The 17,595-nt window shown below is 42.9% G+C and overlaps 1 protein-coding gene across 3 annotated transcripts in view; it reads left to right on the forward strand.

The window, feature by feature from the left end:
- Window positions 1–17,595, forward strand: part of itfg1 (integrin alpha FG-GAP repeat containing 1) — a 118,956-nt gene that overhangs the window by 35,575 nt on the left and 65,786 nt on the right. For all 3 annotated transcript variants that reach the window (XR_016492228.1, XM_036963415.2, XM_090222116.1), the window contains exon 10: window positions 4,936–5,108. Coding sequence is in view for 2 of the 3 variants with exons in the window: in XM_036963415.2 (XP_036819310.2) it covers window positions 4,936–5,108 (173 nt within the window). In the remaining variant the exon portion in view is untranslated. The remainder of the gene's footprint in view (window positions 1–4,935; window positions 5,109–17,595) is intronic.

Here is a 17,595-nt window from a genome sequence, read left to right on the forward strand (position 1 = left end):
TGTTCTCTATGGATATAATGGCACCTCGTCTGCCGTTCCCCGTGGCTTCTGAAATTTTATTTTCTTGGCCTAATGAGCCGTTGTTCCCGCAGTGGTGAATCGATAGGAGTTCGGAACTGCTAACACTGTAGCCTTTTTTCGCTTTAGTAAACAATGTGACGACGAGAAGTGTGTGTGTGTGCTGCGTTGTGCGCTGAGATTTCTCTGGGATTGATAAAATGACATTTGTTATGCCTGTCGCTTCCCTCTCACCATCAAACATTTTGAATTACATTGGAGGAGAAAACACCATATTCCGATTTAATAAGATCGTGTATTTATGTCCCTGCACCTTCACCTCTTCCAGTGATATATGTATAATCCATTGACCTTTTGATCCAATGAATTTCAGAATTTAAGTGAGTTGTTTAAGGGCACTCCTATAAAAATCGAAAAAATTGGCCACCTCTGAATGATTACACACACATAAGTAGTGTTTAACAACTTCATTTCAATAACATACTGTTGTATGTTAGGCTTCATGCTCACCTCATTATTAAAATGTGCTTCGCTTCTCTGCCTGCCCTTCAAATTATCTCAAGGTTTTGTGACCTTATGAGTCTATTAATGCAGGCCTCGCTGACTGTACCACTCATATTACCTGGGTAATCATGCATGATCTCCTCTTCCACACACTGCACCTGCTGTATAATAATAATGCTGATGCCATCAACATGCACTCGATGTGTTGCGGGTCCTATTTTACTTTGGAATGTTTACTTTACCCACACCTCTTACAAGGTGGTGTCTGTCTCTTGCTCCTCTTTGCGTGTTGGCCTTGATTGAGGATGTCTAGTCGGCCTGACTTTCAGAAGAACACACCCTTTTGAGTCGTTGTGATGTTTCTGGCAGTGACTCAATGCCTGATATAAACAATATTTTCAGATTTTAGTCAGTAAATGAGTTCGAAACATCCCAAACTGCTGTTAATGCTGTGTATGGGAAAAGTTTCTGTTTGTGGGGACATTACTATGTTTTTGCTTGAGTGGCACAACAAAGGCAAATACATGGTTGGTGTGTTTCCCCTAATGACCAAGAAGAAATAATAATAATAATAATAATAGCAACAAAAATGTTTAAATAAATGGAAATTCCCTAACGGAGTCAGTTAATTACTGAGAGGCTGGTTGTCTAGGATGACACTGATTGCCTCTCCTTTTCTGGTTCCTGCTTGATTAAGCTATGGGTTGATCCTCTGTGTTCTGCTCAGGCTGATCAACCCAATCAGGAGCGGTGAGGATCGGGAGACGCAAGGAGAATACCTTATGTGTGTTTTTAGAACATCCCGTCGGATCAAACCGGACCTAGATCTCTCCCCTCCAAACACCTGCAGCAAAAATGTACAATTCCTCTCATCTCCACCGTCACATCTCCACTCCTCTCCTTTGCTCCTCTGTCAGTCATGGTACAGACGAGAGCATGTGATGTGCCTTTTTAAATGGGCCCAATGCAAAGAAGTGGTCTTCACCTTGAAGACCAGAACATGTCCTTTTTTTGTTGCCATGTTAGCTTGTGGGTACCTGAAAGATGGACACACACCATGTTCAACTAGGCACTGGCTCCTCTGTGTGTCTATGCACAAACCTGAGACACTGAAGTGGAGGCCTAGAGACTGACTCATGTGAATGGAGATCGAGCCATGATCCAGCAGGGTAATGAAGGATGATTGTCTCCATCCGTCAGAGGAGCACTGCCCCTCCCTTCCCTCCGACATGCAGCATAAATCTACTTTCTCTTCCAGGAGGGATCAGACCTACGGCAAAGTGGCAGAGAGAGATCTCTGTAAAGACACTGGGACAATGGACGCACTTCTTCAGTCAAATCCAGGACCAGCAATCCGCTACCCCTCCCTGTTTCCCCCCAGTCAGTCACGCCTCTGTAGGCAGCTCTGGAACAGTTACAGCAGGCTTCAGCTCAGCAGACTGCCTTGCCACTGGGAGGCTCAGTCAGTCCTCCTGTTGGTATTCTGAACACATCCTCTCCTTCTCTTCCCCTCCTTCTCCTCTCTTCTCTTCTCTCTCCCTCCTAAAATTGGCATTAGAAAGGAAACAGAAAGCAGGACTCATCAAGCCGCAGGCCTGGAATATGATGTGCTGATGTGTTGTATACGTCTTCGGCAATCTAGTGGGATTGTTGTGCAGGAAAGTATGTTAGTCTGGTAGGGATGGTTTGGGTTTGTTCAACTCCTGGAGTCACCCACTGCCTCACAGTACGACTGACCAGCTGGCACTCAGGCTGCCTGGCAGCTCCTTACGGTTATTTATAAACTTTGTCTGGATGTCTTCCATTGAAAAAGTGTCTGAAATCCCTTTAGTCAACGTACTCTTAGTCTTCGCTCTCTGTCTCTCTCGCTTGTTCTCTCTCTGCATTTCTTTCTCCATCACCCCTCTCATAAGTATGTCTATGAATCAATGGGGAGGATTTGCATGTACAGTGGACAGCGTTGAGGTCTAAGAAACCTAGTAAATCTTCAGTCAGCACAATGCTGATGATAGACTTCTGCTCCCCGGTGTAGACCAGCTGTGAGTAGAGCTGACAGTGAAGCAGCACTCCTAGCCAAGATGCAGAGAAGTTCCTCTTTTTATTATCAGACTCAACGGTTTAGGATCCACTCGCCAGTGACCCAGCGTAATCCATTTTGTGGCACAATGGAGTGATCAAGGTTATCTGTGCACTGCTGTGTCCAAGGTGAGCTTCATCCCAAGTTGCCATTAGCATAGTTTATGTTTGTTTGTTGCTAAGTGGCAGTTAAGCTCTAAAAATGTGTCGTGCTTTCAGAGTGCTTTTGGGAGCACTTCGAGAAGTGAGACACTGTGGATGTGCGTGCGTGGGCTCTGCAGGTCCATTTAACGGTGCAGCGTTTGTTACCGCGTACTAATTAGCTCAAATACACCATTTTAGGTTTCATACCCCCATTTCTACGTAACCTGGCCAAAACAAATCATTAGGACTTATTTACATGGCTGTTTCAGTCATAACTTCTACTGTATTTAGATGATCATAGCCAATCATGAAACCATCATTAAAACCAGTCAGTATTCATCACACGCAAGCTGAATGATCATTCAACTTCGTCATGACCCGTCATGTTAATATCACTTGAAGGAAGTTGTCATTTGTTGTCATTTGTCATCATTGAAGTTGTCATTTGTCGTCATGTTAATATCACTTGAAGGAAGTTGTCAAGTTGTCATAACCTTTCACATTTATTTAAAGTTATCGTTGTCGGCAGTCCCTGTGACAGGGAAGCGGCCAATCAACCTCTGCAGCCAATGACGCATCACTCAATTTTTTTTTTTAACTCCCCGACCAGGCCTGCTAAAGACATGGGTCTGAGCTCGTCTCACCGGGACTTTAACCACCTGGGTGGGATTGTATGACAGGCTTTCCGGCCAAGAGCCCTAAGATGGAGATGCCATTTCACCCTGCACAAATTGTACATAGCTCATACATCATACACACTCACAATTGTTTCACCCACACTGTCCAGACAAAAACACTTGCCTCTCCCACGCGTCCCTCATCCCTAACGCATTCCCTCCTGGTGCAGCCGTACGTATCACACCGTCTTCCCTTGCCATATCTTGTAGTGGCGCCAAATCAACAGGGTTATACATCAGAGCCTATGTGGTACTGATACAGCGCCGAGGTCTATCCCCTATAAATACTCACACAGGACTATACACTTTCCTCCGAGACACTTTCTTATGACCTCGACTCTCCTCTCTTCCTGCTGCTCTTTTCTCCATCTGTCAATATGTTGACTGTGTTTATGTATTCAGAGAGGGAGAACAGCCATATTAGCAGCCATTACCGCTACCCTCGTGGCGCTTCCTCTGGCGGATATAATGTGCAGAGATGCACCTGGCTTTTCCTGTTTAACATTCATGAATATTTAAACCCATGGCATCTGCATTCCCGCCTCCCCAGCGCTTTCCAGTAATAGGTGGGCCTTGTGGAGGCGAGGGGAAAACAGAGAGGCGTTCAGCTGCAGAAAGAATAGCTCCTATCTCCGCTGCCCTCTCTTTTTAAAGCTCTTTATGTAGTTCTCGTATTCACATCCGTCCATTCAGAAAACGGTTACTAATGATGGTATCTGAGGATGTTGCTCTGTGAGACTTGCCATTTTTAGCAGTGGATGCAACACTCTATTACGGAATCTTACTTGGATTTGATTCACTATTCGTTACGTGTTCAGTGACTAATTCAATATTTACATTTTAGTAATTTAGCAGGCGCTCTTATCCTTAGCAACTTACAGTCGTGAGTGCGTACGTTTTTGTAAATATAATTTAATGTGAATTTACCCACAGTAGTTAGTAAGTATGATTTTTGTACATTCACATTCTATTATGATGAACATCAGTCACTGTCAGAGAGAAATAGGCTCCCAGGGTTTATTGACTACTCAGTTGAGCTGTCAGGGGTGGAATATGTGTTGATAGAGCTATGCGGGAGCGAGTGTGTGTGTGTGTGTGTATATATATATATATATCTCTTTCACTGCAATATTTATCATGGTACTGTATAATCAAGGCAGGTCAAGGATGGGCCACACAGTCACAGTAGGTTTCACAGTGATATATCTCAATTCTGCAGCTCTTTTCAAATCCAAAATATGTTCTGATGGAAAATGACGGTTTTATTGCTGGGAACAGGAAGGAAGAAATTCCCTCTGCCCTAGCACTTATTTCTATCTTTTGACTTGTGGCATTAATGGCGATGATTCAGCAACCCTACTGAGCCCCGCTCTCACCGCGATGTCATTTCTGCTAAATACAACAGCAGTTAATAATAGTCCATGTTGTTTCATTTTCTTTTCACTCCGAGTCTCATTCCGGTGTAGTATATCATCAATGAGCTGAACCAGCGTCGTTGTTTTCTCTCCGGTTGCAGTGGGTGCCAGTCCTGACCGATTTCCAGAGGAGGGAGACTCTCTGGGGCTTCGTGCCCCCCCAGACTACCCCTCCTGCTGGGGAGCTCCACAACCCCATCACTCTGCACCTGGGAGACTACAACATGGACGGCTTCCCTGACGCCCTGGTCATCCTGCGCAATACTAGCGGGAGGTGAGTGGCACACTGAGAGGTCTCATGCCAGGTCAAATTAGGCTCTGTTAGATAAGGATACATTGGTAATCTCCACGACTTTCAATGATCTATTTTATGTTCACTGACCCAAAATGCTTTTTGGATTAGATTAGTTTACAGACAGTATGATTATACGTTGAAGGCCAATATTATGTGTCAATATACATATAAAACATGTCATTCTAACCTTGAATGGCTTTAGATTTAAATAGATTAGAGGAATGAATGTTCAGTGATGAAGTGAAAATCCCAGGTCACACTTCAGCATGGGGACATGACCGATAAGAGCCAAAGTTAGCAGCAGTCTTTAAAACGCTCCTGACCCTGGGATGAGGTGGCACGGTCCGAGATGACAGACAGCAGGAAGAGGATGTGTGGATTATCAGCAGCCCATAGATTGAGATAAGATATCAGTCAGGACAGGGCCCAAGCTAGGCCTTTTTATGCCGATTGTTCTCTTCCTTCTGTATGACTTCATAATAGACGAAGACAAAGTAAAGAAGCTGTGGAAAATTTTCTGGGACATTGGTGAAAGACACACACACACACACACACACATACTTGAACATGTGAACCTTAATTTCCGGGGGAGGGTCAGTCGAATCTCTCTGGCAGATTAACTCCTTCTTCTTTGGGTCACCTTCATCCTGGGAGGTCTATTCTAATCCCACCAAGACCATGTCTCTAAGCCATGGAATTGAATCACATATTGAGCCCTGTACCAACCATCATACATGACCAAAGGGTGATAGTTTAAAACCAGATGAGGAACATGGACAGAAGATTGCTGTGATGATTGACGATGGTGACGATTATTAAAGATTATCTTGTCAGTAACTACAAACCATGTTAATGGTATGTAGTACTGTAAAAAAATACCATCAAAACAGATGGTCCGGTTTCATCCCAAGACCCCGTCATGGCCTGTGTTTGTGACATTGTGTAGATCGAGCCTACATTTTCATACATATTGACGTTAGTTTGTAATTGTCTGCAGTTTCGTGCCGCATTTGGTGTTCATTGGTTGAGTGTACTCTGTGCTCGAACTGACTCTGCTTACCAAATGTTTGGCCAGTTTAATGTGCCTCCCACTCTCTCTCTCTCTCTCGTTCTCACACTCTCTTTTTCTTCTCTTCTATTCTTTCGCTCCCAATCGCTTGTTATTTCTAGCTGGGTTATGGATGAAAGTCCTGCCTGCCCACACACTTCCTATCGTTACAGAATAAATGTATATTTGAATTTTAAGATGAGCCCAAAAAGCCATTTTGTTTCTGGGAACCAATCAATGTGTCGTGTTGGGAACTGGAAGTCAAAACAGTTCCTATGTAACGAGGAATAGGGGAAAACGTTGCGCCGGCCTCGTCCCTGCAGAGTGGCTGTGATGAATGGTAATAGCTGCTCTGGGGCTCGTTTGAGGCGCCATGGCACGCAATGTTTAAGCATGGCAGTCTCCAACCTATTTCCTGCCAAAGAGATTGACATTTGACCTTTTCAAATAGTATGATCATGTTTTAATTTAATGAGCAACACTCTATGCCAGAGCCATCAGCCTCAGGCTTTTATTGACTCGTCTGAGGAGGTGTCAATCAAAAAATATGAATTTCAGGCCCTTAGCAGTTGAAGACTCATTGCTTCATTAGTTTAGAGGTCAAATATAAACGCAACATGCAACACTTTTGAGGATTTTACCAAGTTACAGTTCATAGAAGGAAATCAGTCAATTTAAATAAATTCATGATGCCCTAATCTATGGATTTCACATGACTGGGAATACAGATCTATTGCTCACAGATACCTTTTAAAAAAGGTAGGGGCATGGATCAGAAAACCAGTCAGTATCTGGTGTGACAGCCATTTGCCTCATGCGGCGCAACACATCTCCTTTGCATAGAGTTGATCCGGCTGTTGATTGTGGCCTGTGGAATGTTGTCCCACTCCTCTTCAACGGCTGTGCAAAGTTGCTGAATATTGGCGGGAACTGGAACGCACTGTCGTGCACGTCGATCCAGTGCATCCCAAACATGTTCAACTAGTGACATATCTGGTAAGTATGCAGGTCATGGAAGAACTGGGAAATTTTCAGCGTGTACATATCCTTGCGACATGGGGCCGTGCATTTTCATGCTGAAACATGAGGAGATGGCGGCGGAAGAATGGCACAACAATGGGCCTTAGGCTCTCATCACGGTATCTCTGTGCATTCAAATTGCCATCCATAAAATGAAATTGTGTTCTTTGTCCGTAGCTTAAGCCTGCCCATACCATAACCCACCGCCACCATGGGGCACTCAGCAAACCGCTCGCCCACACGATGCCATACATGTGGTGTGTGGTTGTGAGGCCGGTTGGACATATTCTCTAAAACTACGTTGGAGGCGGCTTTTGGTAGAGAAATTAACATTAAATTCTCTGGCAACAGCTCTGGTGGACCTTCTTGCAGTCAGCATACCAATTGCACACTCCCTCAACTTGAGACATCTGTGCCATTGTGTTGTCACAAAACTGCACATTTTAGAGTGGCCTTTTATTGTCCCCAGCACAAGATGCACTTGTGTAATGATCATGCTGCTTTTAGGGACAGACATCCCGCTAGCGGGACACCTGTCGACAACATCTGGTGAAATTGGAGGGCGCGCAATTCAAATAAATAATCGTAATATTAAACATTCATGAACATACAAGTATCTGAAATAATTTAAAAGCTTAAATTCTTGTTCATCTAACTGCGTTGTCCGGTTTACAATGGGCTTTACAGCGAAAGCATACCATGCGATTGTCTGAAGACGGCGCCCCACATCAACCAGCACAGGCTTCACAATATCACAAATAGCGATTAAATAAATAATTTACTTTTGAAAATCTTCCTCTTTTTGCAATCCCAGGAGTCCCAGCTACAACATGAATGGTTGTTTTGTTAGATAAAATCCTTCTTTATATCCCAAAAAGTCTGTTTAGTTGGCGCCATTGATTTCAGTAATCCACTTGTTCAACATGCAGACAAAAGAGTCCAAAAAGCTACCGCTAAACTTCGTCCAAACAAGTCAAACAACTTTTCTACATAATCCTCATGTACCCTAAAATGTAAATAAACTATAATATTTCATACGGAAAGTAGTCTGTGAATAGGAAAGTAAAATTAGTAAGCGCTTGTCCTCTTCACCGCATGTCGAAAGACTAATATTGTTCCGTGGCTCTCTTCACTGAAACTCAGAATTCTTACTCGTTTTTCAAGAAACAAGCCTGAAACCTTGAATTAAGACTGTTGACATGTAGTGGAAGCCATAGGAGTTGCAATCTGGGAGGTGGAATTACATAAGAACAATAGGTTTCCATTATATTTTTAGATGATATGCCACACCTGTCAGGTGGATGGATTATCTTGGCAAAGGAGAAATGCTCACTAACAGAGTTTTAAACAAATGTGTGCACAACATTTTAGCGAAATAAGCTTTTTGTGCATATGGGGATCTTTTATTTAATCTCATGAAACATGAGACCAACACATTACATTTACTTATTTAACTAGGCAAGTCAGTTAAGAACAAATTCTTATTTACAATGACGGCCTACCAAATTGGAAAAGATCTCCTGCGGGGACGGAGGAGAATTTTATTTTAATTACATATAAATATAGGACAAAACACACATCATGACAAGGGGACAACACAACACTACATAAAGAGAGACCTAAGACCACAACAAAGCAAGGCAGCAACACATGACAAAACAGCATGGTAGCAACACAACATGACAACAACATGGTAGCAACACAACATAGTAGCAGCACAAAACATGGTACAAACATTGTTGGGCACAGACAACAGCACAAAGGACGAGACAACAATACATCACATACAGCAGCCACAACTGTCAGTAAGAGTGTCCATGATTGATTCTTTGAATGAAGAGATTGAAGTAAACTGTCCAGTTTGGGTGTTTGTTGCAGCTCGTTCCAGTCGCTAGCTGCAGCGAACTGAAAAGACGAGCGACCCAGGGATGTGTGTGTTTTGGGGACCTTTAACATAATATGACTGGCAGAAAGGGTGTTGTATGTGGAGGATGAGGGCTGCAGTAGATATCTCAAATAGGGCGGAGTGAGTCCTAAGAGGGTTTTATAAATAAGCATCAACCAGTGGGTCCAGCGATGGGTACACAGAGATGACCAGTTTACAGAGGAGTATGGAGTGCAGTGATGTGTCCTATAAGGAGCATTGATGGTAAATCGGATGGCTGAATGGTAAAGAACATCTAGCCGCTCAAAAGCACCCTTACCTTCTGATCTATAAATTATGTCTCCGTAATCTAGCATGGGTAGGATGGTCATCTGAATCAGGGTTAGTTTGGCAGCTGGGGTGAAAGAGGAGTGATTACGATAGAGGAGACCAAGTCTAGATTTAACTTTAGCCTGCAGCTTTGATATGTGCTGAGAGAAGAACAGTCATTCTTCTTACCAAACCATATGACCTCTGTTTTGGAGGAGTTCAAAACAAGGTTAAGGGTAGAGAAAGCTTGTTGAACACTAAGAAAGCTTTGTTGTAGAGCATTTAACACAAAATCAGGGGAGGGGCCAGCTGAGTATGACTGTATCATCTGCATATAAATGGATGAGAGAGCTTCCTACTGCCTGAGCTATGTTGTTACTGTAAATTGAGAAGAGTGTGGGGCCTAGGATCGAGCCTTGAGGCACTCCCTTGGTGACAGGCAGTGTCTGAGACAGCAGATTTTCTGAATTTCTGACTCTTTGAGAGAGGTAGTTAGCAAACCAGGCCAAAGACCCCTCAGAGACACCAATACTACTTAGCTGGCCCACAAGAATGGAATGGTGTACCGTATCAAAAGCTTTGGCCAAGTCAATAAAAATAGCAGCACAATATTGCTTAGAATCAAGGTCAACGGTGACATCATTGAGGACGTTTAAGATTGCAGTGACACATCCATAACCTGAGCGGGAAACAGATTGTATACCTGAGAGAATACTATAGTTTTTGTTCAACACTTTTGATAAACAGGGCAAAATAGAAATAGTCCTATAACAGTTAGGATCAGCTTCCACTCCCCCTTTAAATAGTGGACGAACCGTGGCTGGCTTCCAAGCAATGGGAACCTCCCCAGAAAGGAGAGAACGTTTAAAAAGGTTGGAGATCGGCTTGGCGATGATAGGGGCAGCAACCTTAAAGAAGAAAGGGTCTAAACCATCTGACCCAGATGGGGTCAAGGTTCAGGAGCTCCTCTAGCACCTCGGAGTCAGTGACCGCCTGCAGGAATAATTTTTTTAGGGGGGCAGGGGAAAAGGGGAGACGCATCGGGGATAGTCACATTTAAAGGTGTGGGAGATGAGGAAATGTTGGACGGGCAAGGAGGCATGGCTGAGTCAAATAGGAATCCTGACTTAATGAAGTGGTGATTGAAGAGCTCAGCCATGTGCTTCTTGTCAATAACAACCACATCATCAACTTTAAGGGACATGGGCAGCTGTGAGGAGGAGGGTTTAATCTACAGGTCTTTAACCGTTTAACCTTTTTCCAGAGCTTGTTGGGGTTAGACCCACACAGAGAGAACTTCTCCATCAAGTAACTCACTTTGGCCTTCTGGATAGCCTGAGTGCACTTATTTCTCATTATCCTGAACGAGAGCCAGTCAGCCTGAGTATGCGTGTGCCGAGCCTTTTGCCAAATGCAATTCTTGAGGTGGAGTAACTCTGCAAGATCACAGTCAATCCAGGGGCTGAACCTGTTTTTAATTATGATTTTCTTCATGGGAGCGTGTTTGTTAACAATACCACTGACTAAATCAAAAAGAAGGTCCAAGCCTCTACGACAGGGGGGGGATCAAGTTGATTCTATACCATTTTACAGAGGCCAGTTGATGAAGGAAGGTTTGCTCATTAAAGTTTTTTGCGATTTATATTTTTGTTCAGTGTAACATGGTTTGTCATACTATAGGGACACCAGTTTTCTTTATGGAATGGTTTGTTTGTGTCAGGTTCAATGGGAGTTAGATTGGCAGTTTGGGCTCTTCCACTGTGCCCGCAGTATGGATTGTGCTTCTCTGCATCATACAACATGCACTTGATTACTTCATCACACTTCTCCCAGATGGAGGTTTCTGCTCTGCTGGCTACACACAAGTCACTCACTTTCTTACCCACTGTTTCCAAACGCACACAAATACACACAGTCTTGTACAGCTATCCTTGTGGGGACACAATTCAATCCCATTCAAATTCCTATTTTCTCTAACCATTAACCTAACCCTAACCTGTACTCCCTGACCCAAAAACCTTAACCCTAGCTCCTAACCCTAACCCGAGCTACTAACCCTTAACGTAATTATAACACTAATTCTGACCTTAAATCCCTTAGGAATAGTATTTGACCTCACGGGGACTAACACAATTTCCCCAGTTGGTCAAATGTTTTTGTTTGTTTATAGCACTCACTACAAGAATAGTAAAACATGTCCACACTCTCACACACGCATTGTCGTATATTCCCTCATGCTATTCCCAAATGTATTATCATGATGTTGGATCTTGTCATGGCAATTTCCTGTATTACCAAATGAGCAGAGATTACAAACCACACACCAGTCAGAGTTATACTTAAACTTCAACTTTCAACATTTCAGCATCTCTAATGAAAAGTTGCGTGGTCAACATAATGGCAACTGAGATCCTTTATAGCAAAGATCCACCCCCTAGTCGACATGACAAACCACAGATAATAGGAACTGTTCACAAAGAAAGACTTTTACTTGAGAGAGGAGTATCCCATAGCCAGATAGCATTCGCTATAAATTATCGTTCAGTTTGGTCTCTAAGACGAGGTTCTAATCTCGTTCCTGGTACTTCATAGTACAAAAACATTACCTCACTATCTGGAATGCTCTTTAGGATTTATTGGCCAAAGACATCGTAAATCTCCCCTCTCAATGCTATCTCATAGAGTCCCATCCTCAGTGGAACACTGAACACACAACACAACAGATTATATTCTGTTGAATAAAACAACCATTCTAATGCAATACAAAGATTATAATCTAATCTTTAAAGCACTATAACATAATCTCGCAATTTTCCACGACAGTCTTCACTGATCTCATACACTGAGTGTACAAAACTCATTCCACAGAGGGCCAAGTGTCTGCGGGTTTTCTTTCCACCCTTGTACTTGATTGGATTGATGAATTAAGGTCACTAATTAGTAAGGAACTGCCCTCAACCTGGTTGTCTAGGTCTTAATTGAAAGGAAAAAACTCAAACCTGTAGACACTCGTACCTCCGTGGAATGTGTTTGACACCCTTGACATAGACTAACCAGGTGAATCCAGGTGAAATAAGGCGATCCCTTATTGATGTCACCTGTTATCCACTTCAATCAGTGTAGATGAAGGTGAGGAGCCAGGTTAACAAAGGATTTTTAAGCCTTTAGATAAGACCAAAGATTTAAGTGCCTTTGAACAGGGTGCCAGGTGCCAGGTTTGAGTGTGTCAAGAACTGCAATGCTGCTGGGTTTTTCACACTTTCACACAGTTTCCTGTGTGTATCAAGAATGGTCCACCACCAAAAGGACATCCAGCCAGCTTGACACAGCTGTGGGAAGCATTGGAGTCAACATGGGCCAGCATCCCTGTGGAACGCTTTCGACACCTTGTAGAGTCCTTGCCTTGACCAAGTGAGGCTATTCTGAGGGCAAAAGAGGGGTGTTCAACTCAATATTAGGAAGATGTTTATAATGTTTTGTACAGTCAGTGTAGGTTGTGTATATTTCACACAGCTCTTCAACGCAAACAGAATGGATTCTATACCTCTGAGGATAGAGTAGTGCTCTAGTGTTTCAGTGGTTTAGTTCGTGGGACTGTGACTGTCTGAATGACAGTATTGTCGTGACTTGACTAACATTAGTCTGAAGACTTATTTATCTTATTACCTAAATAGGTTTAATGAATCATGAAACAATTAACTCATTAGGATCTGGGGAACCACGAGAGCGGTTGTTTAATAATTTAATTCAACTCTAAAAGGTCTTTACCTATCACATCTATAAACAGTCAACTTATTAGTCATAACCTCGTATCATGCCATCATTCTGAACAATCGTAACCTCCTGCATCTGCAAAAACATGAGCCTTACTTATGATTCAGTACTACACAAATTGGTTTAATTATTTATTTACATGTACTAGCTAATTAAATGGTAACACAGGATAAAAATACACACTTAAAACGTTAACAGTTCCCGAGCGGACTGACAACAATATGGCTGCTTGTTACGAAAGACACAGAGAGGGCGAGAGAGAGAGGGACAGACACACTTAACGTTGGTACATTTAGAAACTACTCTCACTTACAGTAATCCAATACTTTGCAGATGAACCGCCGCCCACTTGGAGTAAGAAATCATTCATGTATTTATGTGAAATGCCTTGGTTTGCCGTGGATCTCTCTAGGTGGACAGGGCAGCCTTGGAAAGAGGGTTGGGCCTTTTCGCAGCACGCTTTTAAAGTTCTGATTGTCCAAAAATGGTTCCAACAAGTCTTCTACTGTTCTTCTTTGTAGTTATCTGGTGACTTGTCGTGTAGTCCAGAACAGAACTGCAGAGTTGATTATCCTTCCATTCGCTCCTGAAGATGCCTCTTTTGAAGATTGGCTAGCCAGCCGTGTCGATGGTTCCCAGTGGGATGATGAGAGTAGCTTAATAAGATGGTTTGAGCAGAGTAGTAGAATGGTCCCACTTAAATGAGCTTTTCTAGATACTTTACTTAGGACAGCTAATCAGCCATACCAGTGATTGTCCGGGAGGTGAGTTTATTTTTTCTACCTCGTGTTGAGATTCAAAGTTCAGACCACTTTAAACATGCAGCTGTTGCTTCATGCTCTTCTGGTCTGATATGTTCATTCTTAACCCATCATTTTATACAGTTTGTTCAAAAGGGAGGTTCCGTCAGGCTGACAGTCTCACACCTCACTCAATTATCTCTTATGGCTCCTAAAATCACATCCCTCTCTTAAAACCTCTTTGGACTAGACTTGCCGCTAGCACACCACCTCGACAACATCCGGTGAAATTGCAGAGCGCGAAATTCAAAATACAAAAATCGTAATATTAACAAAAACACATTCATCATTTTCATATTTCATGCACAAAGCATAGGATGGACACTTCACACATGTCGTGGGTATACTTTCCAAGTTACAGTATTTCCTTTCTAACATTTTTAATTACATCAAAACAACATTCGTGTTCTTTAGACACCATTCCGCACGTTCTATGTTAGAAATATTTTTTCCAGTATCCGCTTTTGAACATGGTAGAGTTTCGGCGGGAAAAAGTTTCTTGAAACAAAGGCACATTCCTTTGGTGAATTTAGAGAGGGAGACCTCGATCTTCTCTTGATTTACAACAGGACGTGAGTTTTTCATCCCCACCAGTTCTCTCCTCCCCTCCCCCCCTCTGCGGGTGAGAGGGGGTCTGGTTGAAGTTATTCATTGCAAACCTGATCTGACCAGTTTGGATCCTCACAGAACAGTCATGACAGCATGATGACTCAGGTGATGTTTTTCCCCAGAGCATCAGCACAAATTTGACGGCTTGTTTAGGAGGAGAAAGAGTGAATGTCTGCCCTTATACAGTGGTTCATAGCATGTGTCTGTGTGTCCATGTGCTTGCGTGTGTGCTTGCATGCGTAAATCTAAGGACTGTTCCCCTGCGGCACATGCTCTGACCTGAACATAACATGTCCTCCAGGTGAACTGTCAGAGGATTTTGGGAGGAGTTGCCAGTGATGGGAATAAGAATCTTTTTGATTTTCTCCTAAATTGTCTCCCTTTCTTCATAGATGGACACACATTTTGTTTGTTCTTGTATGAACCAAGCCAGATGAGTGGTTCATTGCAACACTCCACAAACACACAGATGTAGCCCTACTTTCCTGTACAGATGCCAACAGGAGAGAGGTTTTCACCCATTTGACCAATTTAGCAGCTGACAAGCACATAATAACTCTGGGCATTCAGAGGCTATTGCAGACAGACCGTAATCAATATGTTCGGATGGAGTGGTCGGGATGCTGAGATCTATGGATGACGGTGTAATGGGACCCTTTCAGCGAGGTATCCTTTCACTGAAGAATGGGCACCAGTTAAAACACCTCATATTTATCACAGCGCATCCTGGAGAAACCCACTAATCCAGTGGTCTCTGAAAGCAGAAGCAGTCAAGAGCAATCTGAATGTCAGCCGAGTGTATTTTCCATTCTTACAGTTAATTTATTTAAGTGTTGCACTCTTGTGTCCTCCTTTATACAGTTTTAAACCAACAAAGTAGGGAAGTGCATGGTGCTCTGATCAAATAGGGTATTAGTCTACATCACCCCAGAGCCCTTTCAATGCACTTTAAGCACACTCATATATATATATATATATACAGTGGGGCAAAAAAGTATTTAGTCAGCCACCAATTGTGCAAGTTCTCCCACTTAAAAAGATGAGAGGCTTGTAATTTCCATCATAGGTACACTTCAACTACAGACAAAATTAGAAAAAAAATCCAGAAAATCACATTGTAGGATTTTTAATGAATTTATTTGCAAATTATGGTGGAAAATAAGTATTTGGTCAATAACAAAAGTTTATCTCAATACTTTGTTATATACCCTTTGTTGGCAATGCGTTTTCTGTAAGTCTTCACAAGGTTTTCACACACTGTTGCTGGTATTTTAGCCCATTCCTCCATGCAGATCTCCTCTAGAGCAGTGATCCAAAGATTTTCTATGGGGTTGAGATCTGGAGACTGGCTAGGCCACTCCATGACCTTGAAATGCCTCTTACGAAGCCACTCCTTCGTTACCCGGGCGGTGTGTTTGGGATCATTGTCATGCTGAAAGACCCAGCCACGTTTCATCTTCAATGCCCTTGCTGATGGAAGGAGGTTTTCACTCAAAATCTCACGATACATGGCCCCATTCATTCTTTCCTTTACACGGATCAGTCGTCCTGGTCCCTTTGCAGAAAAACAGCCCCAAAGCATGATGTTTCCACCCCCATGCTTCACAGTAGGTGTACTTTGGATGCAACTCAACATTCTTTGTCCTCCAAACATCTGACCATATGACATTCTCCCAATCTTCTTCTGGATCATCCAAATGCTCTCTAGCAAACTTCAGACGGGCCTGGACATGTACTGGCACTGCAGGATTTGAGTCCCTGGCGGCGTAGTGTGTTACTGATGGTAGGCTTTGTTACTTTGGTCCCAGGTCTCTGCAGGTCATTCGCTAGGTCCCCCTGTGTGGTTCTTGTGATCATTTTGACCCCACGGGGTGAGATCCTGCGTGGAGCCCCAGATCGAGGGAGATTATCAGTGGTCTTGTACGTCTTCCATTTCCTAATAATTGCTCCCACAGTTGATTTCTTCAAACCAAGCTGCTTACCCATTGCAGATTCAGTCTTCCCAGCCTGGTGCAGGTCTACAATTTTGTTTCTGGTGTCTTTTGACAGCTCTTTGGTCTTGGCCATAGTGGAGTTTGGAGTGTGACTGTTTGAGGTTGTGGACAGGTGTATTTTATACTGATAACAAGTTCAAACAGGTGCCATTAATACAGGTAACGAGTGGAGGACAGAGGAGCCTCTTAAAGAAGAAGTTACAGGTTTGTGAGAGCCAGAAATCTTGCTTGTTTGTAGGTGACCAAATACTTATTTCCCACCATAATTTGCCAATAAATTCATAAAAAATCCTACAATGTGATTTTCTGGATTTTTTCTTCTCATTTTGTCTGTCATAGTTGGAGTGTACCTATGATGAAAAGTACAGGCCTCTCATCTTTTTAAGTGATAGAACTTGCACAATTGGTGGCTGACTAAATACTTTTTTGCCCCACTGTATATGCTGTTTAAACTCTTACTCTACTTTCTTCAAAGTAGCCACCCTTTACCTTGATGTCAGCTTTGCACACTCTTGGCATTCTCTCAGCCAGCTTCATGAGGTAGTCACCTGGAATTTATTTCAATTAACAGGTGTGCCTTGTTAAAAGTTGTGTTGTGACAAGGTAGCGGTGGTATACAGAAGATAGCCCTAATTTTGGTAAAATACCAAGTCCATATAATGGCATGAACAGCTCAAATAAGCAAAAAGAAATGACAGTCCATCATTACTTTAAGACATGAAGGTCAGTCAAACCCGGAAAAAGTGCAGTCGCAAAAGCCATCAAGCGCTATGATAAAAGTGGCTCTCATGAGGACCGCCACAGGAAAGGAAGACCCAGGGTTAACTCTACTGCAGAGGATAAGTTCATTAGAGTTACGAGCCCAATTGCAGCCCAATGAAATGCGTCACAGAGTTCAAGTAACAGACACATCTCAACATCAACTGTTCAGAGGAGACTGGGTGAATCATGCCTTCATGGTCGAAGTTCTGCAAAGAAACCACTACTAAAGGACACCAATAAGATGATATTTGCTTGGTCCAAGAAA

This window comes from Oncorhynchus mykiss, chromosome 26 (genome assembly GCF_057628025.1).
Source record: "Oncorhynchus mykiss isolate SJ-2025 chromosome 26, ASM5762802v1, whole genome shotgun sequence".
Taxonomy (NCBI): Eukaryota; Metazoa; Chordata; class Actinopteri; order Salmoniformes; family Salmonidae; genus Oncorhynchus; species Oncorhynchus mykiss.